Source organism: Lutra lutra, chromosome 12 (genome assembly GCF_902655055.1).
Source record: "Lutra lutra chromosome 12, mLutLut1.2, whole genome shotgun sequence".
Lineage (NCBI taxonomy): Eukaryota > Metazoa > Chordata > Mammalia > Carnivora > Mustelidae > Lutra > Lutra lutra.
The window spans coordinates 93,908,833-93,933,112 of NC_062289.1; the positions used below are offsets into that span (position 1 = coordinate 93,908,833).

Here is a 24,280-nt window from a genome sequence, read left to right on the forward strand (position 1 = left end):
CCCACATCGGGCTCTGGGCTCAGCGGGGAACCTGCTTCTCCCTCTCCCACTCCCCCTGCCTAAGTTCCCTCCCTCATCATGTCTCTCTTTGTCAAATAATTAATAAAATCTTAAAAAAAAAAAAAAGACTACTTAGGGAATTTCAGAAAGACAACCAAGAGTGGCGCAGCATGGACTTGGAATACCCTTCTGCCCACTGCCTCCCGTGTCCGCTCCTGAGGGAGTCTGATAAGGTATTTTCTCTCCTGTGATTTATACAGAATATACACTTGCTGACTGAACACAGATTATTATTCTGAGGGCTGGAACAGGTAAGACATTGACCCCAAACTCTGAGAGGGTGGGCCCTCTACAGCCTTCATACTGGAGCAGATGTTGCAGTGGGGCTTCTCAGCTGCTGCACCCCAGCCTGCCTTAGTGTGTGCCTCAGGAACCCGAGTGGCTTTGATTCGACAGTTCGGTCCCTTCTGGGTGAGCTGGGAAAGATTTGCCACACTTCTCTTGTTCACTTTGGCCTCTGGCAGTTGCTTTTCTGGCCCATTTTGTTTGTTGTTCTTAATTCCTTGCATATGGAGATGTAAAAGAGGCAGTGAGCACCCTTGGCACGGTCGAAGTGTAGCATATTGGCAATCTGTCCATCTGTCCTTTTGAGGCCAAGCGGTGACCAGATTTGCCCGGTTCTCATGCATGGATGGCATCAGGACCAGAGACCAGAACAGGGAGAGCCTGGGAGGTTCACACCCCATCCCCCCACCCCCGTCAAATCTCAAGTATCCCATTACTAGACAAGAGTAGCAGATGGGGCCTCATGAGGTGCAGAGGGAAGGGAACTAACCAGCTCCCTGTGTACTCTGTTTCAAGTCCTCAGCCAGGGCCCTTTACGTGCATGGTGTCATTGGATGTTACCAAGGAGTTGGTTAGGGTTGTTACCTGCATCTAAGAGAAGAGAAAAACAAGGTTCAGAGAGGTTGGTGACACTTACCCAAGATGGTAAGTGGCAGAGCTAGGATCTGAGTTTCAGACCAGGCCTGTGTGACTCCTGGGCTACTCACTGAGAGCAGGGATTTTTCTAACATCTAGAAGGAGGAGGAGGTGGGGTGCGCAGGTGTGGGGGGACAACAGCTGGAGGGGCAGCAAATGGGTCCTACCTGAAACTCGGTGATCACCAGGCCCTGCAAAGTCCAGGTTATACAGATGCCACCTGGCTTCTCTTCTGTTTTGAAAACAGAATTCTCTGGCTGTTGTACCAGGGTCATCCTGGTCGCACTCCACCGTGCTGGAGTGGGTGAAGTACTCCCTAGACACTCCTTCCAGCAGTGTCCTTCCACGCCATCCTGGCTCCGGTGTCTGCACGTAGTGCCGTCATAGAGTGCCTTCCTCCTCCTTAGGTCGCCAGTTTACCGCACCTCCTCCTTGCCAACTTGTACCCCCTGGGGAGTGCACCCCGCCCGCATTTCTGGAGATTCCGGCGGCTCCGGGTCACTGTGGGAGTCTCCCCGGCGTGTTAAGGGGCACTGCCGGCCACCAAGGTCCGGGCATCTTTGGGGCCTTTTGCCAAGCCCCTTCCCTAGCGCTCCCGGCGCGGCGCCGCAGTGCCCCCTCCGCCGCCAGGGGCCGCCCGGAAGCGGGGCTCCTCGAGCACGGGGCGGGGAAAGGGGCGGGGCGCAGCGGTACCTGGGCAGCCGAGGAGCCGGGGGTGGGCTCTCCGGGGACAGCCGGCGGCCCCCCCAGATCCGCACCGCCAGCCGCCGGGAAGCTCGGGGCTCCGGGCGTAGAGGCTGCGCTGTCACATGGGCGGCGGCGACGGGGCCGCATTTAAGCGGCCGGGGGACGGCGCCCGCCTCCAGCGCGTCCTCGGGCTTGGCTCCCGCCGGGCGCCCCGCTCTCTGCCCGCCCGGGGCCCCGCGCCGCGCCGCACCGCGCCGCCCCCGCCGGGCCATGCGAGCGCGGGCCCCGCCGCGATGAGCTCGCACATCGCCAAAAGCGAGTCCAAGACGTCGCTGCTGAAGGCGGCGAGCGGGGGCAGCCGGGTTCCCCGCCACGGCCCTGCCCGGGAGCCAGGGCTGCCTGGCCGCCGGCTGCCCGGTACCGGCCCGGGCACGCCGCCGCCGTCCGGGGACCCCAGTTCGCGGAGGCCCCTGTGCCGGCCGGCACCGCGAGAGGAGGGCGCGCGGGGGAGCAGGCGCGGGCTCCCCCAGGCGCACTGCAGGCCCCGGGAGGCGCTGCCGGCCGCGGCGTCCCGACCTTCGCCGCCGTCGCCGCTGCCGCCGGCCCGCGGGCGGGATGGGGAGGAACGGGGGCTGTCCCCGGCGCTTGGCCTCCGGGGCTCGCTGCGAGCCCCGGGTCGCGGGGACTCCGCTCCAGCCGCCGCGTCCGAGGCAGACCCGTTCCTCCACCAGCTGCGCCCCATGCTCAGCTCCGCCTTCGGCCAGGTAAGGGCCGCGCCTCCCGCCCGCGCTCCCGGGAAAGGCGCTCGGGACCCTGGCACGGCTGCGCGCCCACAGCCCTCCTCCCGCTGCCCGCGGCCCCCGGTCACGCTCCCTGTAGTCGTTCCGCAGCCCTGCGCCCTGGCCGGCACTCCTCCTCCCCCGTGCCTGATTCAGCACCCTGTGCGCTGTCCACGCTCCGGGCCTCTTCTGGGCGAGGCACCAGCGTCTCGCCGCCCTCCACCCGTCAGAACGGGCCAGTCTTGGAAGGGAACGACCGCCGCAAACCGTCCGGAGACTTGCAGGGGTCAGCAGGGGCGCTCGGAGCAGGTGGCGCCAAATCCACTTCTTTGGTCTCTTGTCAAGACTGCCAGTGAGCGACCCAAAGGAGCAAGGGTTTTGGAGTCTGGGGCATAAGAATGACTACCTCAGGGCACGCAGCCTTGCTTGGGGATGGGGGACGCTAGTCATGGGCTGTGGTGGCCCCAGAGATCTGGGAAAAGTTAGGAGAGCTAGATGGAGACTCAAAAATATGAGAAAAGAGAGACATCTGGGTAGGCAAGGAAGGGCTACACAGAGCCGTGGCTCAAATCGGTACTTCGGGGGTGTTTTAAGGAGGTTGTCACTCCAGGGATGTCACTAGGATGGCGGTTGGGCAGGTGTCAGGTCGCAGGACGTGGAATAATAACAGCCTCGCCTGAGTCGATATGCATTCTAGGGTCAGAAAAGTCACTAAGGGGTCACCAGTGGCTACTCTCTTTCCTCTAGGCCTTTCTCTCAAGAGTCCTGGAAAGCTGAGCTTCTGTCCTCTCATCCAGGTCTAATCCACTTTGGGGTGTGCTGTTGGGGAGGGAGGTTTGCCGAAAGGAAGCTGTGAACTCCTGAGCAAAGCCAGGGTTGCCTCTAGTTCCGAGCCCATAATTAATTCAGACTCATTGGCACAGGTTGAGGCCGTTCTGCGGCAGCCGAGGACGGAGTAATGCAGAGGTCTGATGGCAGAGTTTGCGTGGTGTGTGGAGGAAGAGGGGACTCTGAGCATTTCTGTGCTAGGATGTAGTGTAGGGAAGCCGTTTGAGGCTCCTGGCTTGCCATGCAGGGTCAGGATTCCAAGGAGGCCATGTGTGTTCTGCTTCAGATCTGCACATCCCTTTTCAAAATACTACTCCGTGGCGGCAGAGGCCGGTGGAGGTCTGACATGAAGGAGCTGCACGTGGATTCGGGTTGCGTGGGGCTGCTGTGCGGTGTGACAGGGCAGCGGTGTGCGGCTTTGTTCCTGTGGGGAGCCCTCGTTAGCAGAGTTAGCTGGAAGCCGTTCTCCAGAGTAGAGATGTGGAGGTAGAGCTTTGGGCGTTAGCGCAGTGACGTGTCGTGCTGGAAGTTCACGGAGGTGGCTTATGTACGAGGTAGGAGGCATCAGGTGTCTGGGCGGGGGTCTGTGGAGCGGGTCTGGGTTGTGGAATTGGTGACATCTGGTCAAACGTGTATCAGATATTTGGGGGCACCTACTTTGCCCAGGCATTTGTGGGACATGAGGGAGACACCAGTGAAAAAGACAGATGGGCTTCTGGCTATTGGGAGCTTATAGTCTAGCAGTTTGTAAGGGGGGAGTCACTCACACAGAATCACTCACTTTCTGGTTATTCATTTTGTTGCTAACATGACTTCGTTCCTAGAAAAAGAGGCTCTTCTTTTTCCAGTCTTAACAGAATTTGCCTGCCTGGGCCCTTTGTGAGTTCAGAGCATTTCAGCTACCTGGTTTTCTTCCTCCTTTTGCTTTCTTAGTCATTAATGAAGACTGTCCTCCAGTCCAGTGTTCTGAAATGTCACCAGGGTCACCTGAGTCAGGAAGAGCTGGAAGGTCCCATCAAATATTTACCACCTCCCTCTGGAAGCTCTGGTCTCTGGAGCTGCAGACTTTTTCTGTAAAGCTCAGCACGTTGGGTTTGGGCTTCCTGCTGACAGCTCTAAGGCATCTGGTTGAACAGCAATGACAACCCAGCCTGAGACTTTTGGGTCAGAGTCTCTGGTCTCCTGAGACAGAGGGGAATTTGTCTTTCCTTCCCTTCTCTGCACTGAGATTTCTGTTCTTAGAGACTGGGCCAGGACCAAGAAAAGGGACATGGGATTAGGAATACGGAAACCATCAGATAGAAATCTGTGTAAGGCAAAACAGTCCTGGGGAGGTCTATTTCTCATGTCTCGCAAGGTCTTTTTTTTTTTTTTTTTAATCTTAAGTGAATTGCTTAACCTCATTAAGCTTCTGTTTCTTTATTTGCAAAATAGGGAAAATCATAGTACCTCACTGGGTTTTGGGGGAATTAAATGGGACATGGAGGTATATACAGATTTTGGCCAGTGCATGGTCCAAAGCAAGGGCTCCATCGATATTAGTTATTATTGTTGTTGTTGTTGTTGTCATTGTTATTGTTGATTAACTACCAAGTGCTGTCCAGGACCTTCTTTCCATTTGTAATGTGGTCAAGGAGAGCTAGTGCTCAAAGTGACACTGAAGGGACCAAGATAGACTCCCATAGTAGGGGGAACAGAAATTAAGATCCTTTCAGTGACCTCCCAGAGCACACTTACTGCCTGCAGGCAGATGGTGTGGTTTTGAGTTGAAGTCATAACATGGTAGCTTGGGAGAAAGTAGAGTTGTAGGTTCCAATCCCAGTGCTGTCATTTCCCATTGCTGTGACCTTGGGCCTCTTCCCTCTCTCTCTCTTTTTCTGGTCTGGGTTTGTTCATCCAGAAATGAGATTGACAAAAACTACCTTGCAGAGCTATTGACGAGGGCCACACAAGATTAACTATGTCAAATGGTCTGGGTCCAGTAGGTTCTGGAAAAAAGGGCAGCCTTCATTAATATTATTAATAGAGTGACTGAATATGGACCTGTGTAAGTTACTTTGAAAGCTCTCTCTGAGCCAGGTGAGAAAGGCCATTAAAGGAAGGAGCTGAATGACAAGGGACCTTCCCTAGTACCCTCTGCATGGCCAGCTCAGGACATGTCACCTAGCAGCCTAGAGAGATGTGGCATCAGACATTAACTCAGAATAGGCATGATTTGGGGCAACTCTTGGCATTGGGACTTGTAAAACTATTTTAAGAGCAGTTTTTCTGCTCCTTACTCTAAGCTAGAGAAGAAACAGCCCCTGTAGAAGAGGCATATGTGTATAAAACCCACATCTCTGTCCCATCCTTCACCTTTTTCTAGCTCTAGAGACATCTCTCCCGATTTGAATAGACTAGCCCAATTCCCAAGCTGCTTTGCACATAACACGATCACAGTATCTAATAGGTGAATGAATGACGAGTATCTCTAACCTCTGGTCTGTGGAGATGTCTTAATTCCTATAGCTTAGATGAGGGAGAAAGACATGAGTTTGGTCCTAATAGATTCTATCATACTAAGCCTGTGTTCCTAGGATGAGGGCTGTGTATATTATTCACTCTCTCCTTGCCAAGTCTCCCCCTATTTGGGTGAGAAGCCCCTATTGCCTTTCCCCTGGGGCCTGGGGAAGGGTAAAGAGGTCAGTTTGGGGTTGATATCAATCCTGCAGAGTCCTCCAGGACAGCTGCGTTCGCCTCTGGCTGTCTGGGGGAAGCAAAAAGGGTGCTTGAGACCTCAGACGACACCTCATTGAACAATTGCCCTAGTATCTTCTCAGCCACCCGTGAAGGTTGGCATTCTCACCCTCCATGTTAGAGATGAGGAGACAGTGTCAAGAGGGGGGAAGTGGATTGTCTAAAGGCCACACAGTAAGTAAATGACAGGACTGTGATCTCTAAAGAGCCGGTTAGGTGGGAAGTCACCTGAGAGTGGTTACTATTTGTCAGAAGCATCCACAAAGCACCTCTTAGGTTACGACCCAGCTTTCCCTGAGTGTGTTCACCGTGGGCGTCATCTAAGTTTGAAGACTGGTGATAGAACTGATCAGGGCTGGAGGCCAGCCTCCCTCCTAATCAGGAATAATCAGCACCGGGTTTATCCTTCTCATCCCTCTGATCCTATTATTCCATTCCAGAACTTGACGTATAGGCTTCCGGAGGCCCAGGGGCTGCTGCCACATTGATGAGTGACAGGAAGGTGGGGCTATGTGATGTGCTTTGCTCCTTAGAGAAGCCCCTACCATTCAGCCCTTTTAAAAAAATGCCTGCTAAAGGTTAAGCCACCTGTTTCTTCCAGATCGCAGTTATCCCTGTCACTCAGGACCACCTCGGCCTGACCTGCCCAGTTTAAGGGAAGCTCGGAGTTTGAATCCCTGAGTCCCTTGCTGCCTTCAGCCTAAGCTAGGGTCAGCATCCTTCCCTGTAAAGAAGGGTGGGATTTATTCAAAGTGCATGACTTTTCCATGGGGTTCTGGTTTTGCTGTTTCCTGTCTCCTGCTTCCAAGGACAGGCATATTCCAAGGTCGGCAAGCGGGTGCTGTGATTGGGGCTGGCCTGCAGGGGGCAGGAGTCACCAGGTCTGAAGGAGTGGGTGTTCAGCTGAGTATGGAGAGGTGGGAGCAGCTGGCCCTTTAAGACCAATGCTGGGCCGAAAGGGGCACCTTCTAGGTGGCTGGCACTGTGCCCAAGCCCTTTGTGTGTATTATCTCATTAACTCCTCACAACAGCCCTAGGAGGGAAGGGTTATTAGTGTACCCATTTAATAAAGAAACTGAGGCACAGAGAGATTCACAAGTCCTCAAGGTCATAGAGCTTGTTAGACAGCAGGGCAAAATTTGAACCCAGGTCTGTCTACCCCTGCATTGCAGGCTCTTAGCATCGTGTCTGTGGTTCTCAACACTGGCTGCAGATTAGAATAACCCAGAGAACTAACCACCACCCATGTCCAGAGTTCACCTGCAGCTATTAAATCAGAGTCACCTGCCGCTGGCACTGAGACTCTCCGCTTGACACTGTGCTGCCTTTCCATATGTCTGCCCAGGTAGTTAATATGAATTGGGTTTGTATCTGGAACCTAATCCGACTTCCCTCTGGGGTCCCTGGTGAGTCCCAGCTTGTCAAGAGTCTGCAGATGGCTGGTTTCCTAGGCTTGACCTCCAAGTCTTTCCGATCCCCTACAGACTGAGTCACAATCTTCTGTCTCACGTTCTTGGAGGTTTTGTGTTTCCTTCCGCCTTCATAGCATTTACCTGAAACTTGATTCAGTAAGTGCATTCATAACTCTTTAACAGCTCTTGCCTGCCTGCTGGAATGTAAGCCCCCTGAAAGCCGGGGCCATGCCTATCTTGCTCCCCACAGCATTCCCGGAGCCAGGCACAGTGCCTGGCCCATATGTAACTGGACAAACGATACTTCTTTTTTCCATTTTAAGAATTACTCATGAGTATTTATCGTGCGCCAGGTACATGCCCACATTTGCTTTATAAGCAAGATAAGGGGAAACCCCCTTTTCCAGGCAAGGAAACAGAAGCTCTGGAATGTGAGAAGTCAGAAGCTGGTGACAGAGCCAGGATTTAACCCCAGGCTTGCTGTCCCTTCTCACGCATCTGAGTCTCATGACTCTGACCCCCGGGTCCCGCAGAGAGTCTGGTTCATGCTCCCTTGTGGAGGAACACATCTTTGGAGAAGGCACTTATATTAGCTGCTCACTCTTCAGTTTCATCTCCCCAGTGTCTTTCCTGCCCTTTGGGCGTCAGCACCACCCCAGGCTCCTCCCTCTGTCCTCAGGGGCTGCCCCTCCTTCTCGCACCTCCCCTGGAGGTTTGGTCCAAACAAGGCTGCTGAGTAACTCCCCTGATGAAACCGTTCCATCGTCAGCAGCAGAACAGACGTCAAGAGCTATCCAGGGACTTCCTCCCACGGCTCTCTGGGAGCGGGGAGCCTGTGGTACCTTCTGGGCAGCGCCCACCCACTCCCCTAGTGGAGCTTCTGACCAGGCACCAAAGCTGGACAAAAAGTCCGTGGAAAAGCAGCCTCTCCGTACTGAAAACTCTCTCAGCGCTGCACGCGAGGACTGTTCTATCAGGGGCGGGGAGAGTTCGGCTTCCCATGCCCTCTCTGGCGCCCCCTGCTGGGAGAAGCTGGCTGCCGGGAAACAGGGACACCTCCACTCCTGGGTCATCTGGCTCTGGCTGTAGGTCTTGGGTGTGACACCTGAGGCTGAAGATGAGTTCTCATCAGACCTAGAACCAAGAGGGACGAGGAAGAGCCACTCACCTAAAAAGTTCCAGTCGTGGGACCTTGAAGACCACTTTGCAAAGGGCGGCCTCTCAGCTTTGCGGAGCAAGGAAGCCTTGAAAGATCCTCGCTCAGGATTGGGCAGAGGATTGTTGAAGGTTGGCAGCCCTCTGTCACACCAGCACTACCTCCATCAGGCCCCCTCATCGCCATCTTTTGGTTTCTCTTGGGTTGGAGAGACCCCGAGTAGCAAAGGGAGCAGAAGGATCTGCTCGCCGCTGTTGGCTCAGCTTGTGCTTCTTCCAGCCCCGAAGCCTCATCCCATTTCAGTGACGAAGCAAGTGTGAAAAATGGAGCGTGATGGGGATGTCACAAGATCTTCCAGGCCCTCAACTGGAACTGCCTGCTCTCAATCCAGCTGCAATTGCCAGCGGGCAGTTAGGATGTGTGTCTGTCCCTGAGTGCTTGCTTATGCATGTTTGTACGCAGATGTGTGTGTGTGTGTGTGTGTGTGTGTGTGTGTGTGTATGCACATACAAGGCTGGGAGCTGGAAGGCAACCTGGCTTTGGTGGCCCAAACTAGCCTGCTTCTCCTTCTGGGTCTGCTGGCCTCATTCCCAGCTGCAGCTGCCATTCTGGGTCCCCCTCCCTGAACCAATCTCCCTGCAGATTTGGCAGCAAGAGAGGAGGGGCTGAGGGAAGGGAAATGAACCGGAGAGAGGACTGAGCTCTAATCTGATGTAGATGATCCGGCAGCCTTCCCCAGCTTGCTGCCCTCTGCCATCAGCTCCCCAGGCGATTTTCTCTGTGCCCTGTACTCTTCCCCTCCTGCCTTCATCTCCTTAAGAAAGTGTCCAGAAAGTTAAACCCAGACACACAAACACACATACAATCCACAAAAAAAAAAAAAAAAAAAAAAAAAAAAAAAAAAATCAGAGAGCAGGAGCAGGCAGACGAGTAAGAGAGCACGCGCGCAAGAGAGAGGGCTCAGAACGGGCCAGGAGGAAGAGCTGCGCAGGCAGAAAGAGGCTGGGGTTGGCCGTGACAGGGACTAAGGTCTCTTAGTCCCCAGGAGCCTCCTTCATGGACCGGGGGATCCTGAGAGAGGCTGCTTCAGCTTAGGATGGGCAACTGTGTCAAGTCTCCACTGAGAAATCTCTCAAGGAAGGTATGTTTCTGGAGTTCCCAAGACAGGGGCAGGGGAAGGGGGCATATTGCCATCTGTCCCAGTTGGGGATGGAGGGGGTGGGCATCTGAAGCTTGGTATCCTTTTCACGGGTTTTGTCGAGAGCTGTGTCCCTGTTCCCACCTCCAGATTCCCTCCAATCCCCCCGGTTTTCTGTGTCTCAGGCTCTGAGCTTAAGTTGGGACTTATAGCTACATGGGGGGCTGTGTTTGGGAGTTAGCATATGATTTAGGAAAGAAACCAGGTAGTTCCTGGGCCATAAAATGACAAGCACAGGTCCATAGAATGTGAGTGGGTGGACCCCCTTGGGGCTGCTGGAAAGGAAGACAGTTGATCTGGGCTTTTGACCCTGCCGCGCTCCTTCCCAGCTGTAGGGTGGCAGCGGGCGGGGGCGGGGGCGGGGGCGGGTGTCATTCACCTCTTTGAGAGTCTCTGGTCTTCTCTGTGGTGGTCTCTAAGCCTTCTGATTTGTGGGTCTTGAAGTAGATCCCATTGCTACTGGGATATGTCCTCCTACCCTCAGTAATTCCTGAATCCGGTCAGAGAATCTCAACTAGGACCAGGCTGGTTCACAGCCCCGGATTGTTTTCACTGAGAAATAGGATGTTGAGCAAAGGTGTCTGTAAGTTGCTTTTTGATGTGGAATTATTGCTTATACACCAGGATAATATGCTTTTGCAAGAATTCCTTTTGGAAAGCAAATTACCACCTCCAAAACATTTTTTATGCAAAGCTCGGCTTACATCTATCCGGTTTTGCTTCAAGTAGGCTCTGCCTGTGTTTCTAGCTCTCTGTAGTCAAGCTGGAGAAGAAACTCATGGATATTATTTAAAGGAAGAAGGAAAGATAGCAATGTTTTCCTCTAGTTCTGTTGTTTTCCAGTCAAGGAATTTGATTACCACTGGGGTAAAGTGACTTACCCAAGGTCTCAGGTTAACTAATGGCATCTCTGCCCCTAACCCCGTACCACCTCCTGGGTCGGTTCGATAGTCTTTTTAATTTAGGACATTCCGGGCTTTTCTGCTCATCGTCTTCCTTGTTTAGCTAAGCCGCTCACATCAAATTTTCTTTAATCTTCATGGGTCCCTTGGATCCTTCCGAGGGTTGACTGCTTCTTCTGTGCATACAACCCACATCATCTGTCATCTTAGGGGAGCCTTTGGCACCACAGGTGGCCTCCATGCTGTTGCAGAGAAGCAGGAACTGACCTGAATTAGTCTAGAGGACCAGGGGGAAAGCGTTTCCCCTGGAGTTCTGTCTGGAGCTTAAAGAGGTGAACTTAGAACAGGCAGCGTCCCTTTGCCCCACCCCGCCCATCTCCCCCGTACCCCACAGAGTGCTTAAGACCTGCACTTCTCAGATCCTTCTTTTCCAGCTGTGTGACCTTGGGCAAGTTACTTGACCTCTCTGGGCCTCAATTCCCCAGACCACCAGGTGGGACTACTATTATTTACCTCCTAAGGGGGTGGAAGCAGATAAAGTGCTGTGCACAGTGCCAGGAACAGAGTCCTCGGTAAATGTCAGCTAGTGTTACCGACATCATGGTCCTAATTTTTCCACCTTGGGTGTTCGGAGAAGGGGTGGAAGGAAAAAGGAAAATAGGAGAGGTTTTGTTTAAGTCGGTGGGATAAGGTAAAAGACAGTAAAGCACATTGCACTCAATGTCGTGTTTGTTTGTGATGGTAATAATTGCTTTCTTCTGGACAGCTCCAACACACCCGCCGTCTCTGATCTCATTTGCTCTTTCCCACCAAGTAGTTCTCCTGGCTATTTCTACAGAAAGGAGCTGGACTTAAGAGATAAGAGCTCTCCTAACGCCACACAGCCCAGTGGACGCGGAGTTGAGAGTTGAAATGCTTGTCTGTGTGACCCCATAGCTGGTATTCCATTTGTATTTCAACCTCCCTAAGGGGCTGCCTCTCTCTTTCCTGCTGTCAGAAGTGCTTTTCATAGATTCCGGCATCTGACCTTACAGGTCATCTGGATTCCCACTCACCACAGTGATTCCCTCCCCCACTTCGCCAAGCCCTTACTCATTTAACCCGTCCTTGAATACCTTTGGGGAGCGAGAGCTCTGACCTGTCTTCTCCTGGCTGGCTTGCATTGTTAGAAAGCTGTTGGGTCACGAGGCCAGCTGACCCCTCTTGTTGCCATGCTACACTCGGGAGATGTCCCCTTGGTGCCAGGAGACACTGTCAGCCTCTGGGCTGCTGCCCACTTGGCTTCTGAGTGTGGTAACCGGGGAGCCAGGAATGGGGAGAGGTGGCCTGCTGTGGGCTCTGTATAGCGCAGGACCAGGCTGTCAGGTGCCATCACTGGCCGGGGAAGAACAGCAGCCTCCCCAGGCAACTTGGTGCCAGGCGGTATTATGATCAAGAGACGCAGTGGAAATTCCCCAGCCACCACTGGTGCCTCCTTCGTGGGAACACGTTCTTCTCTATCCCTTCTCAGTTCTTCCCTGATTGGCAAATATTCTCCCACTTCCTCTGGAGCCAGCAGTAAATGCCTTCTGGCTCCCAGCATCTCTCATGTTGCATCTCTACCATCGTCATCACCATCATTGTCATTCCCATGGCAACTCCATGTGTTCGGCTCTAACCACGCTCCAGGCACTATGCAGTAGCTCACTTATTTCTCACAAGAATCCCGCAAGTGGCCACGTTGTTCCCCGCTGGGCAGAGAAGGAAACTAGAGCACAGAGAGGTGAAGTTACCTGTCCAAGGTCACATAGCAAGGAAGCGGCAGAGCCAGAATTTGTCCCCAAGACTGTTGGGAGACCAAAGCCAGTGTACTAAGTGGCCTTTCAGAGTTCTATGCTGCCTGCTACCTCCTCCCTCCTGCCTTGTGCTCGCTCTGAGCCAAGTGTGTGAGACTCAGCCAGAAGCGAAAAGGCTGATTCTCTACACACATCTCGGGAGATTGCCTCTTGGGGTCCAGCCACTCTCTACTCCCCGGCTTCCTCTTAGCCAGCCTCCCAGTTGGGAAAGTCTCTCTGGTTCTGCCCTCGCTCTAGCCTGGGTCCTGGAAGCCTGTGCGAGTGTCACCGAGGCTCCGAACTCTTTTAGACATCAAACCAGAATGGCCCTTGGTCTCTCTGACCTCTCTCAGGTTCTGAGACCACTGAAGACCCACCCTTATTGCATTCATCGAACTTGGGCTTTGCACTGAGGACCTTCACCTAGGGTCTGAACCAGGATACTACTCCTCCCTCTCTAGGCCTAGAAGAGGCTTAGGAAATTGGAAGGGAGTCTAGTCTGTAGCCCCAGAGTGTGGGTCTTTGAGGAGAAGAGGCACAAGAGGAGGGGAAGGATGAGGTAAGCTGGTGGGGAGCGTTCTTCTTCTCAGCCTGGGAGGACAGGCTACCCCCTCGGTCACAGGATCTTCTGCTGGGCATGACCTTCTGTGAGCTGGAGGGTCCTGGCAGCAGGATGGAAGGGTAGGGTCTGCAGCTCTGGGGTTCAAGGACAAAGACAGCCCTCCAAGGTTTAGCTGCTCTGTTTCTTCTTGGGAAGGTTTGCCTCCAAATCCTCACACTGAAGGGAGGCATCCAAGCTCAGGACGGAAGGCAGAGTGCCCTGTCCTAGATGCTGGGGGGCCTTGGGCATCCTGGGGAGGCCAGCGTGGAATAGAATGTTGTATCTCGATGCTGCAGTTGTCCTAAGGGGACGGTCTGTGAGCAGTGCTGACTTTTTATAGCTGCATGGGAACCATTACAGAGGAGGAGGGGAGGGCCAGGGCCTGGGAGCACAGCTATATTCGGTAAGCAGAGAGGGCCCTTGCCTAAGCCTCTAGAGGTCGGGCAAGCTGGGCGGAGAGCCAGAGATAGACGGGAGGAGGAAGAAGGAGAGCTGCTGGGGGCAGATAGTGTCTAGTCTTGAGGCTGCAAACTGGGAAGAATGTGACCCACAGATGGGCTTTGCCTGGCCCAGCCAGTGCTTTAAATCAGAAGGAAACATTGGACTGAGTTAAATAGCGCTGCCCCTTCAGAGGGGACTGACAGCCTCCATTTTGCCCTCTTCTCCTGCCTACTTGGTTCCATCAGCGAGGCCCCTGTGTTGGCGCCTGTCAGTCCAGCAGCCTACGTGAGCCTGCTCTGCGTGGTCCCAGCTCGGACTGTCCTCACTGTGTCCAGTGGGGTCCAGTGGGGGCAGGGCAGCAAATCTGTTCAAGAGCATCTTGGCCATGGCCTGTACTCATTAGTCTCTGAGTGAGCACTTCCCATTGGCTGGAGCAGAAGCCCTCCTCCACCCGCTTCTCTCTGTAAGCTTCCATGTGCATGTGAGCATGTGATCCTGTGCGTGTGTGTGTCGTGAGCATGTGTGTGCCCATGTGCCACACAACAGGTGTCACCCCCAGCTCTCCCCGGAGTGTCTGTGGCAGTCAAGGATGAGACTCCATCTGTTGAACTGATTTGACTCCTGCCTCCTGTGTATCCTGAGAGCTCTCTGAACCCCGCTGTTTGACTCTCAAGGGTCTCCTCCTGAGGAGAGCGCCTTCTAGGACCTGGAGCCAGGCTGAGGCCAGGAGGGCCAGTGAGACAAGGCGGTGACCCCTGCCTCTCTTTTGTATTTGCTGGGTGCTGGCTGAAGATGCGCCAGGAGGAGAAGAGCAGCTACGTGGTGGTGCAGACGAGTGAGGAGGGGCTTGCAGCCAGCAGTGAGCTCCCGGGACCGCTCCTGATGCTGGCCCAGAACTGCGCCGTCATGCACAACCTGCTGGGCCCTGCCTGCATTTTCCTGCGCAAGGGCTTCGCTGAGAACAGGCAGCCTGTACGTAAGTTGGCCCCTGTGGAGCCGCACTGAGCTTGGCTTCAGAGGGCGTGAGGAGGTGCTGGGAAGAAGAGGGGCTCTGTCCGCAACAAAGCGTGTGCCCTCATGGATAGTTCCTAAGCCCTCAACTTGCGAACCCGCCCCCCAAAATTTCCCACCCATGGTTGCAAAGCACTGGTGAGTCCACGTCCACTGGCAAGAAGTAACGAACAGGTGACATTCTCTGTTTTATTGCTTGCTTGGTTTTTTGAGCACATACTCTGTGCGAGGCTCTGTGCTAAGAGCTTTGCATTGCCTCTTGTAAGGTTCAGAGCAACTCCGAGAGGTAAGTCCTATTATCATCCCCATTTTACAGATGAGGAAAATGAGTTGGAGAGGCAAACACGCTCAGGATAACAATTAGTGGGTGATCTGACTCTGGGGAGTCTGACTCCAAGGCTTCCTGTTCTCTTAACAGCAGTACTGAGTACACAGGCCTGTCCAGGAGAACTTCCTACAGTGGGGGAAACAGTCTATGATCTGTGTGGCCCAGTACAGTAGCCACCACGTACATATGGCTATTGAGCACTTGAAACGTGGCTATTGCAATTTGAGTGAATTGTTCATTTCATTGCTTTCTGGTTCCAATCTCAATAGCCACACGTGGCTACTATGTCCGGGCAGCCTCTTCCAGATGTCTGAACAGTCACAGGGAGGAGGGTCATAATGATGTTGTTACAGACACAAACATTTGCAGGTTTACTTACTGAATGCCGCATGTGACACGCTTTACATATCTTGTCTCCTGGGATGCTCTCAAAGGCCCTGTGACATGGGTACTGGCATTAACCTATTTTACAGATGAGGAGACTGTGGCTCAGAGCTCAAGTGACCTGCCCAAGGCCCCACAGCTAGGAAGTATCAGATCTGGACTTTGAACTTGTGTTTGACTCCAGAGGTCAACCTCTTCTCCCAGACCACAGATGTTGGGGAGAAAGGAGTGTGCATGTGCGCTCTTCCCATCTGACCCCTGGGAATGGTGCTCATGGTTTCCCTGTCACACTGATGGGCATCCCCAGCTCTACTGCACATACCCCCACTGCTCCATGAGGGGAGTGGGCGATCCAAGGGCCAGCCGCCCGGACTCTACCGGAACAGCTCTGCCAGAGGCACACGGAGCAAGGCTTTCCTGCTCCCTGGCTCCGGCTATGCAAGAAGGGGAGGGGGCTGCAGTGGGGGTCAGCAGCACCTGCTCTTCTCCAGTCCTGCAGAGCCAGGTCTTAGAGTAAGTGGGAGGTGGCTTGAGGCTTGAAGGGTGGGAAAGGACTCAGGTCTGATGACTTGTCCTAGGGTGTGTGCACGCATACTCTTGTGTACTTGCTCACTTCACTTGCTGGGGGTCTGGGGCATTGCAAAAACCATCCTTTTTGGCCACCCAAGATGTTGCTCATCAGACCCCCCCTCCTTTTAAAAATGTTTTATTTACTTGTCAGAGAGGGAGAGAACAAGCAGGGGGAGCAGCAGGCAGAGGGAGAAGCAGGCTCCCTACTGAGCAAGGAGCCTGATGCAGGACTTGATCCCAGGACCCTGGGATCATGACCGGAGCCAAAGGCAGAAGCTTAACTGACCTAGCCACCCAGGCGTCCCTCAGTGGCCCCTTTCTGGAAGATTCTGAGAGTTTCCGGAGCTGGCATCTCTTGCTCTGGGGCCAGTTTACAATGGGTGGGCAGAAGTTGTCTCTTGCCTGCCTTGACCCTGTTGGGTCAAGGTCAGGGTCTGCCTGTGTGCACAGCTGAGATGCCTCAGGCTTGCCCGGGGCCCGCCTGTGTGTCTATGTTCACGATAGGTGTGCCCCCAGCTGGCATGTGCTTCCTCAGCCGGGCACACCCTCCCACCCAAAGTCATAGAGCTGTGACGCGTGGGACGGATGAGCCCTGGGCACCAGTTTTGGAGCCTACAGAACAGGTCCTGCTGGTAGGCATGCAGCTCATGCTAGTCTGCCTGCCTCCTGGGAAGGCCTGGGGTAGCTGGCACCTCACCAGCCAGAGCCTACCCCGGGGGCATCCTCCGGGCTGCTCTTTGGAGACTTTTCTGCCATCTGTTCAGATGCCTAGACCCAGGGCTTCCTGGAGTCCCCAAGGAGACCTAGGCACGGCTCGAAGCTGGAGATGTGTGCTTTGGACCCCGGTGGCAGCCACCGGCCCTGGCAGCCCCCAGGGTCCTATGCTGTGTCCCAGTACGGGGCAAGGTGTAGGATGGGGGTCAGGTTGGAGAAGGTGGGCCATGCCCAAGAGGCAGGGCACAGCCCTAATTCTGCCTCCACACCTGTGGCTCCTCCTCCTCCTTTTCCTCTCTCACGGGCATCCTGTCTGGTCCCAGCTTTCTGTCCCTCCAGCCCTTCTCCCGTTATCTTGCAGACTTTGTCTCTTTTGTGACCACAACAACCCGCCCACCCTGCTTTATTTACAGGTTTTTGCCTCCAGACCAACTCTGTTCCCTGACAACATTCTTGTGTCTGGAATGGGAACACAGATGGGGCTCTGGGGTCCCTGGGTATCTCCTGTGTCTGTGGGAGATGTGGGGCTGTACTTTTCTCCCTCAAAGACATGGTCCAGGCACTCTCCCCACCCGGTGGTTGCTGTCGCTTGGATGGTCCCCAGGTTGGGCATTTTGTGATGTCCAGGCACCTCACAGCTGCTAACAGAACATGTTCTTTTGTTTCAGGACAGATCACTGCGGCCAGAGGAAATTGAAGGTAAGACCCAGCCCCTAAGGCGAAAGGGTTGCTCAGCAGTCCAGAAAGGTGAGGGAAGGGAGATTGCTGTGAAGAGAAGCAGAGACACCTTGGCCTCCTGGGGACGTGGCCTGATCCAGGGCTGGGCATTCTCTACAGGGCCAGGGGTCAGAGCAGGGAAGTCCCAGCGGCTCCAGGGTCTGGCTGTCCTGGCCGGTGGGCGCTCAGGCCACCTCTGCCCGGAGGCTCTGCGGGTCCCACTTTTCTTCTTTCGTTCAACCACGCCCATTTTTATTCTTTTGTTCAGAGCTCCGAGAGGCCTTCCGAGAATTTGACAAGGATAAGGACGGCTACATCAACTGTCGGGACCTGGGCAACTGCATGCGGACCATGGGCTACATGCCCACCGAGATGGAGCTCATTGAGCTATCCCAGCAGATCAACATGAACCGTGAGTCCCTCCACGGTGCACCTCCTTCCCTTCCTGTCCCCGCCATCCCTATCCTCTGCAGTCACACGGGCCCATGGCTCGGTTCTGGGCCCATCTCTTCTGGGCTCTGTGACCTGGGGCAAACCACTTAGCCTCTCTGAGCCTCTTTTCTCAGGTGTAAACTGTAAAATGAGAGGAGCACAGGAAGTCTGTGAGGGCATATCTGCCAAACAGTCCCACATGTGGGCGGCACACGGGGACTGTTAAGCAGAAGGCATATTATTCCTCTATTATTCTCCTGTATTGCTCTCTGTCTCAGTGTGGGTTCTCCCAGAAGCAAGGGTTTGAGTGCGAGCAATTTACGTGAGGGTGAAGGGAAGCGTCAGGAGGGAGCAGGGAGGTGAGACCATGAATTGATGGAGGCCACAGGAAGTGGTCTCTCAAGCCGGCTAGCAGGGCGAGTGCCAAGTCTGGTTTGCTAGGAAGCTCCCGGAGTCCGTGCAGCGTGCATGCCCTGAACTTAGGGCCCTCACCTCCCCAGCCAGGTATGAAGTCACTGGCTGAAAGATGTTGTGGGTGGGGGAGAGTCAGTTCTCCAGCACTCCTACCTGCTGGGGGTTCTTGGAGTTGACTTTCCATTGGCACAACAAGAGTAAAGCTTGGGACAAGTGGACCAGGTGCTCCTAACTTCTCCTTTCTCTGCCTTTCTGTTTGTGTGTCTTTGGCTCTCTGTCTCTGAAATTCTTTGCCCTTCTCTCTACCCCAGTGTTTGTTTCTTTCATCTGTATCTACCTCTGTATACCTCCTGACTGCTTTCCTTGGCCTAACCCTGGCCACTCCCTGAGCCATTCTTTGACAGACCACCTGTCCATGGTCACCTCTCTGTCCTCATTTGGCCTTTGGTTGTACCCTGGACTTGGCACTAGATAGGTCAAGGAGGGGTTCACAGAGCCTTCCATTGCTTAGACATGGGGAGTGGTTGGATGGATAATGTAGCCCTTTCCTCTGTCTCCAGTGGGTGGCCATGTGGATTTTGATGACTTCGTAGAACTAATGGGACCTAAACTTCTGGCAGAAACAGCAGATATGATTGGAGTGAAGGAACTGCGAGATGCTTTCCGAGAGGTGAGTAATGGGCACTGGACAGGCCAGGGGTGCAGGGGTTGTTAGAATTCCAACTCCAGCATGGTTACTTCAAGAGAAATCCAAGCCCTGGATCACATTCTAGGGGAAGGAGCTTGGACAGAGAAGGGTCTTTGGGGGAAGGGGGGGGGGACAACGAGGCTGGAAAAGGAGCCCAACATTGGGATCTGATTCTACATTCCCCACCTTGTAGCTATTCCTCTCTCCTCTCTGCCCTCTCTAGTTTGATACCAATGGTGATGGGGAGATAAGCACCAGTGAGTTGCGAGAGGCCATGAGGAAACTCCTGGGTCATCAGGTGGGACACCGAGACATAGAGGAAATTATCCGAGACGTGGACCTCAATGGGGATGGACGAGTAGACTTTGAAGGTAGGTGGGGCTTGAATATGGAAGATAAGCCAAGGCAGTAGTGATGATCCATGGAGACTCCCAGCTGTGTATCCATCATGATTCCAACTGTCCATGCTCCTACCCTTCCATTCTCTTACTCCTCCATCCACGAATCCCTGTAATCCACCTTCCCATTCATTCCCTATCCCCATCCATTGGTCCATCTTGCCAAATCTTTCTCTCCGTATGTTCATTCATCCATCTCTTCGTGTGTCCAGGTGTCTATCCAGTCATCTGTCTCTAAACAATTATCCATACTACCGTTCATTCATGCATTTATAGATCTGTCTATGCATCTGTTCATTCTTCTGTACATTTTTCCAGGTATCCACTCACCCATGTACATCTGTCTGTCCATACATCTATACTTCTGTGTCTCTGTTCATACATTCACGTATCTCTATGCCTCTACCCACCATCTATGCCTCTACCCACACTTCTGTTGATTTATCTGTAGTCATTTCCCCATCTACATCCATCTTCTCATCGATCAAGCAATCGATCGATCCATCCATCCTTGTGTCTACTGACCCCATCCATCTCTACGCATTTATCTGTCCATCTACTCCTGCTTCCATCCACACTAGCTACTTTCGGACCACCCCGTTCCTCAGTCTGACACTCAGGCCCCCTGAGATTGGCCGCAGCTCACCTCCCCTGTCGCAGATCCTGCTGTTCCTTCACTCACTCTCCACCTTAAAGCCAAACCCCAGCACTTGTGATCCACGATCCTGCCAAGCTCTCGTTTGGATGCTCTGTCCTTTTGGTCAGGATGCTTTTTATTCTGTTCTTCACCTGGACTAAATTCTCTTAACCCCTCAAGACTCAGCAGTGGGTCTTCCTCTGGCACTTCCTCACTGGTTCCAGGCTGAATTCCTCTTTCCTGGGCTTTTATAACACCTCAGGCTCACTCTCGTTCTTCATACTGTCCCTCAAGTGCTAGCTGTATCTCCTCTTGACAGAACTTCTAGAGAAGAACATTTTATCTCTGATCTCTGTATTTCCTCATAATTCAGGACCTGGCGCATAGTTAATGCTCAGTAAAAGTGTTTTTATAAATAAATCAGTAATAACCCCAATAGTTATCATTTATTGTATCCACATTATGTACCAGTCACTGTACTAAGTACACTTCCATATATTATCCCATTTTATTCTCACAACAACTCTCTGGATCGCACTCTTACTGCCTCATGATGCAGAGGAGGACTCTGAGGCTCAGAGAAGTCATACGACTTGCTTGAGATCGCCTCACTATTAAGACACAGAGCTGGATCTTATGTCAAGTCTGGAATCTCAGCCACCACCTATGTCACACTACGTGATGCCATTCAGGACAACTATTGGATGCAGGGCAAAAATATGGTAAAACATTGACTCTCTACTCCAGGAACTGGCATTCTGAGCAGAAAGTCAAGATAAGCATGCGCTGGAGTGTGAGTGTATCCAGAACACAAAGGTTGGGGTGTCTTTCTTGAGGAGCAGTAGACTCCAAGTTCGAAGAGAGTGTGGCTACATGGAAAGGAGGCTTTGCTGCCACCAGATCTGAAAATTCCAGGTCACCCTGTGTCCTGGTAGTGCCCCCCCAACAGACAATGGCCCTTCCGTACAAGCCCAGCATCTCCCGTTTATTCTTCTAGCTTGTATTGTACACCTACCATATGCCGAGATCCACCTTGAGGAGCCCAAGACCAGCAAGGAAAACAGAAGCCAACAGTATAGTGCATACTTTTTTGGGGGAAATACAGCAAGCTGTGGGGCACAGAGGAGGCATCTGTGCCAAGCTGGTGGGGGTATTAAGGAAGGCTTCCTGGAGGGGGCTATAAATCAGTAGAACCCTAAGGGATGAGTAGGACCAACCAGGTGAAAAAGAAGGAAGGGATATTCACCCAAATGAACTGAAACTTACGTCCACACGGAAACCTGCACACGGATGTTTATAGCAGCTTTATTTACAGTTGCCAAAACCTGGAAGTAACCAAGGTGTCCTTCAGCTGGTGAGTGGATAATAAACTGTGACAATGGAGTATTATTCACACTAAAAAGAAATGAGCTATCAGACCATGAAAAGACACGGAGAAATCTTAAGAGCATATCGCTAAGTGAAAGAAGCCAATCTGAAAGGGCTACATCGTGCATGATTCCAACTGTATGACATTCTCGAAAAGACAAAACTATGGAGACGATGAAAAGATCAGTGGTTGCCAGGGGTTTAGGGGGAGGGAGGGCTGAGCTGGTGGAGCACAGAGGAGTTTTAGGGCCGTGAGGCTGTTCTGTAGGACCCTGTAGTGGTGGATACACATCCTTACGCATTTGCCCCAGCCCACAGAATGGACAGCATCGAGGGGGAAGCTGAGTGTTACTGTGGCCTCTGGGTAATGACACATCCGTGTCAGTTCATTGATTGTAACACATGTCCCTCTCTGGTGCGGGGTGATGATGGTAGGGGAGGCTGCGCATGGGTGGGGCATGCCCCCTGTGAATGGGAACTCTGTACTTTCTGCATCATTTTGCCGGGAACGTAAAACTGTTCCAAATAATCAAGTCTAGTTAAAAGGAAAAGGAGAGAGAAGAGACAGGTTGTAGGCAAATTGAGAGGTGGAGGGAGAGTGAGTGTGCCAGCTCCCCTGACAGAGAGATCGGCTTGGTTGGAGTGCGGGGCAGGGGTGGGGGGTTGGAGGGGAATGAACTATGAGAGAGAGACATCAGCTGGGGCCACAGCACGGAGGGCCTTGAGGCCAGCAACAGGATATTGGACATTTTCCCATGGGGGCCCCTGAGAGGTTTCAGAGGGGCCAGGTAGATGAGACAGGCCCCCGCCAGCTGCTGTGCACAAGATGGATTGGAAGAAGCTGAATGGCTGGAGGGGCCCAGCGGGGCAGTGGTGATGGTGGGATGGGGGGCTCGGATCCGGAGAAGACTTGGAAGGGGCAGCCTGAGCTGGGCATGACTCTGCTGTTTTCTCCCCACCTGGTCCTGTGCCCTCGCAGAGTTTGTCCGGATGATGTCCCGCTGAGGCCGCAAGGGCCCCTCCAGGACTGCCAAGCTCCCCGGTGGGAGAAGAGGAGCTGGAGCGCGCCTCACCCCACTGCAGCCGCTGAGAGCCCAGGATGGACTGGCGGACGGGGCCTGCCTGCACCCCGGGGAGGTGCCCACCCCGGACCCCCACCCCTCCGCACTGTGAAAGACTCACAACTCCTGCAACTGGAAAGGGGGGGCGCCCGCCGAGGAGGCCACTGTGCCAAGCCGGCAGAGGTGACGCCGGGTGCCAAGTGCCATGGACCCAGCCGCTGCTGGCGGGGCGGGCCAGGGAGCCCGCCAGCAGCCCCCACACAGCATGTCTGCCCCGGGGCAAAGCCTCTCGCCGCCCTCCTTCGCTCTGTGCCCGTCCCAGCTCGCCACAGCCCTGTTCTCTCAGAACCAATAAAAGTATTTCCAAGGCAAGGGCAGCTGTGGGGGTCTTTTGCTTCTTGGGTCTGGTCAGACGATGCGTATTTCCTGAGTGCCAACTCTGAGCCCAGAGCCGGCCCATAGTCCTGCATTCAGCGTGCATTTACTGAGCACTGTTAGGGACCCATTGTCATCTCCGAAGCCAGAGCCTCCGTACCTCTCTAACTGGAGGGGAGCCTGGGGGAGCTAGTGATCCGGCTGGGTACCCAGCTGCCCCAAGCAAAGTCAGGCTCTCTAAGAAAAGGAGAATAGATCCCGGGTGAGCGTCCAGCAGGGTCTGCCCACTTCCTGTCTTCCTGGAGCTTCCGGCCTGGCGGGAAGACAGACACGAAGTAATTCAATACATGGGTCAAATTGTGATGCTTTTCTGAGGGAAAAATGCAGGGACCTGTAGTCGGCTCTAAAAAGGAGGCCTGGCATCCTCTGGGGAGGTCAGCAGAGGCTTTCCTGAGGAAGCGATGACAAGGTGTTTGCCACGGAGGAAATCCCAGGGTGTGTGCGAAACAGATGTCCTAACAGCTCCGCCTGCTTGGCAGAGTGGGGCGCGGGAGAGCAGAGTGGTTAGGCCCTGGGTTTATTTGCTGTGTGACTTTGGGCCAGTCGTGTCCCCTCTCTGAGCCCCATGTGTAGTAGGGGAATAATAAAGGCTAATAAAATCCCCGGGAAGGGCATCGCATTGCTCCTCTCCAAGGGCCACCATTCACATAACAGCTGGGCAAGGCACTCTTAAAGAGGACCCGTTTGTCATCACTGTCACTAATTTCCGTCAGTGAAGGGTTGAAGGAGTCTAAGGGAGATGTTAGTGGGTAGAAGTTGCCCAGAATCGTTGACAGGGTTAGGGCGAAAGCAGACAGGTGTGTAGGACGGATCTGTGTACCCCAAGCCTGTGGCTCTCAAACTTCAGCATGTGACAGTCACCTGGAGATTTTTGTTCAACCTTGGATCTGGGCCCCACCCTAGTGATTCTGATTCTGATTCAGGGCCCGTGAACTTGCATCTCTAACAGGATCCCAGGGGGTGTTCTTGCTGCCAGCCGAGGACCACATTTTGGTTTTTAAAAGCCTCAACAAATCGAGAGTGCCCATGACATAAGCATAATGAATAGTTTTGCCAGAGAACAGAGAATATGAATTTCACCAAAGCATTGAATTCCCCAGCTGTGGCTCTAGAGGCAGGCGGTAGATTCTCGTGGAACAAAAGCCTTATCCTCAGGAAAGGGCACTGAAGTGAGTCCTTCTAACTGCTGGGCCACGATTTAAATACCACAAATCATCCCAGACACGTGGGAGGCAGGTATGCTCCCAGAGCAGGGTGGGGGTTGAGGGAGGCTGTGGGCTAAAGGCTGGAAGTGGGTGGTGGGCAGACAACTCCCTGTGCAGAGGCAGGATCCTTGTTCTCAGACTTGGCAGGGAATGTGGGAAGGACTGAGGACCCCTGGCCAGAGGCCTGGGTAATCCCTGTGTCCCTGAGGCCAGGCGGGGCGGAAGGGGGCCTGGGAGTTCCAAATTCACTCTCATAATCCAATTCCGAGACTAAGCCCTTGGCTCCGTGCCCCGAAAGGCAGGCCTGCAGCTCTGCCTGCTCCTCTCTTGGCTTGGCTTGGCCCAGAGCCCTCCGATCTACATGGTTTCAGAAATGCAATGGC

The 24,280-nt window shown here is 53.7% G+C and overlaps 1 protein-coding gene across 2 annotated transcripts; it reads left to right on the forward strand.

The window, feature by feature from the left end:
• Positions 1-1,752: 1,752 nt before the first annotated feature.
• Positions 1,753-22,628, forward strand: CABP1 (calcium binding protein 1). 2 transcript variants are annotated; one of them, XM_047698208.1, is made up of 7 exons: positions 4,115-9,720; positions 14,328-14,507; positions 17,211-17,241; positions 17,528-17,671; positions 18,666-18,775; positions 19,017-19,164; positions 22,176-22,628. In XM_047698208.1, exons 1-7 carry the CDS (start codon positions 9,676-9,678, stop codon positions 22,199-22,201), a joined length of 684 nt encoding a protein of 227 aa, XP_047554164.1. In that variant the 5' UTR covers positions 4,115-9,675; the 3' UTR covers positions 22,202-22,628. The 2 variants fall into 2 exon arrangements, with proteins under 2 accessions (XP_047554162.1, XP_047554164.1); XM_047698206.1 differs by lacking the exons at positions 4,115-9,720; positions 14,328-14,507 and adding an exon at positions 1,753-2,432.
• Positions 22,629-24,280: the final 1,652 nt, after the last annotated feature.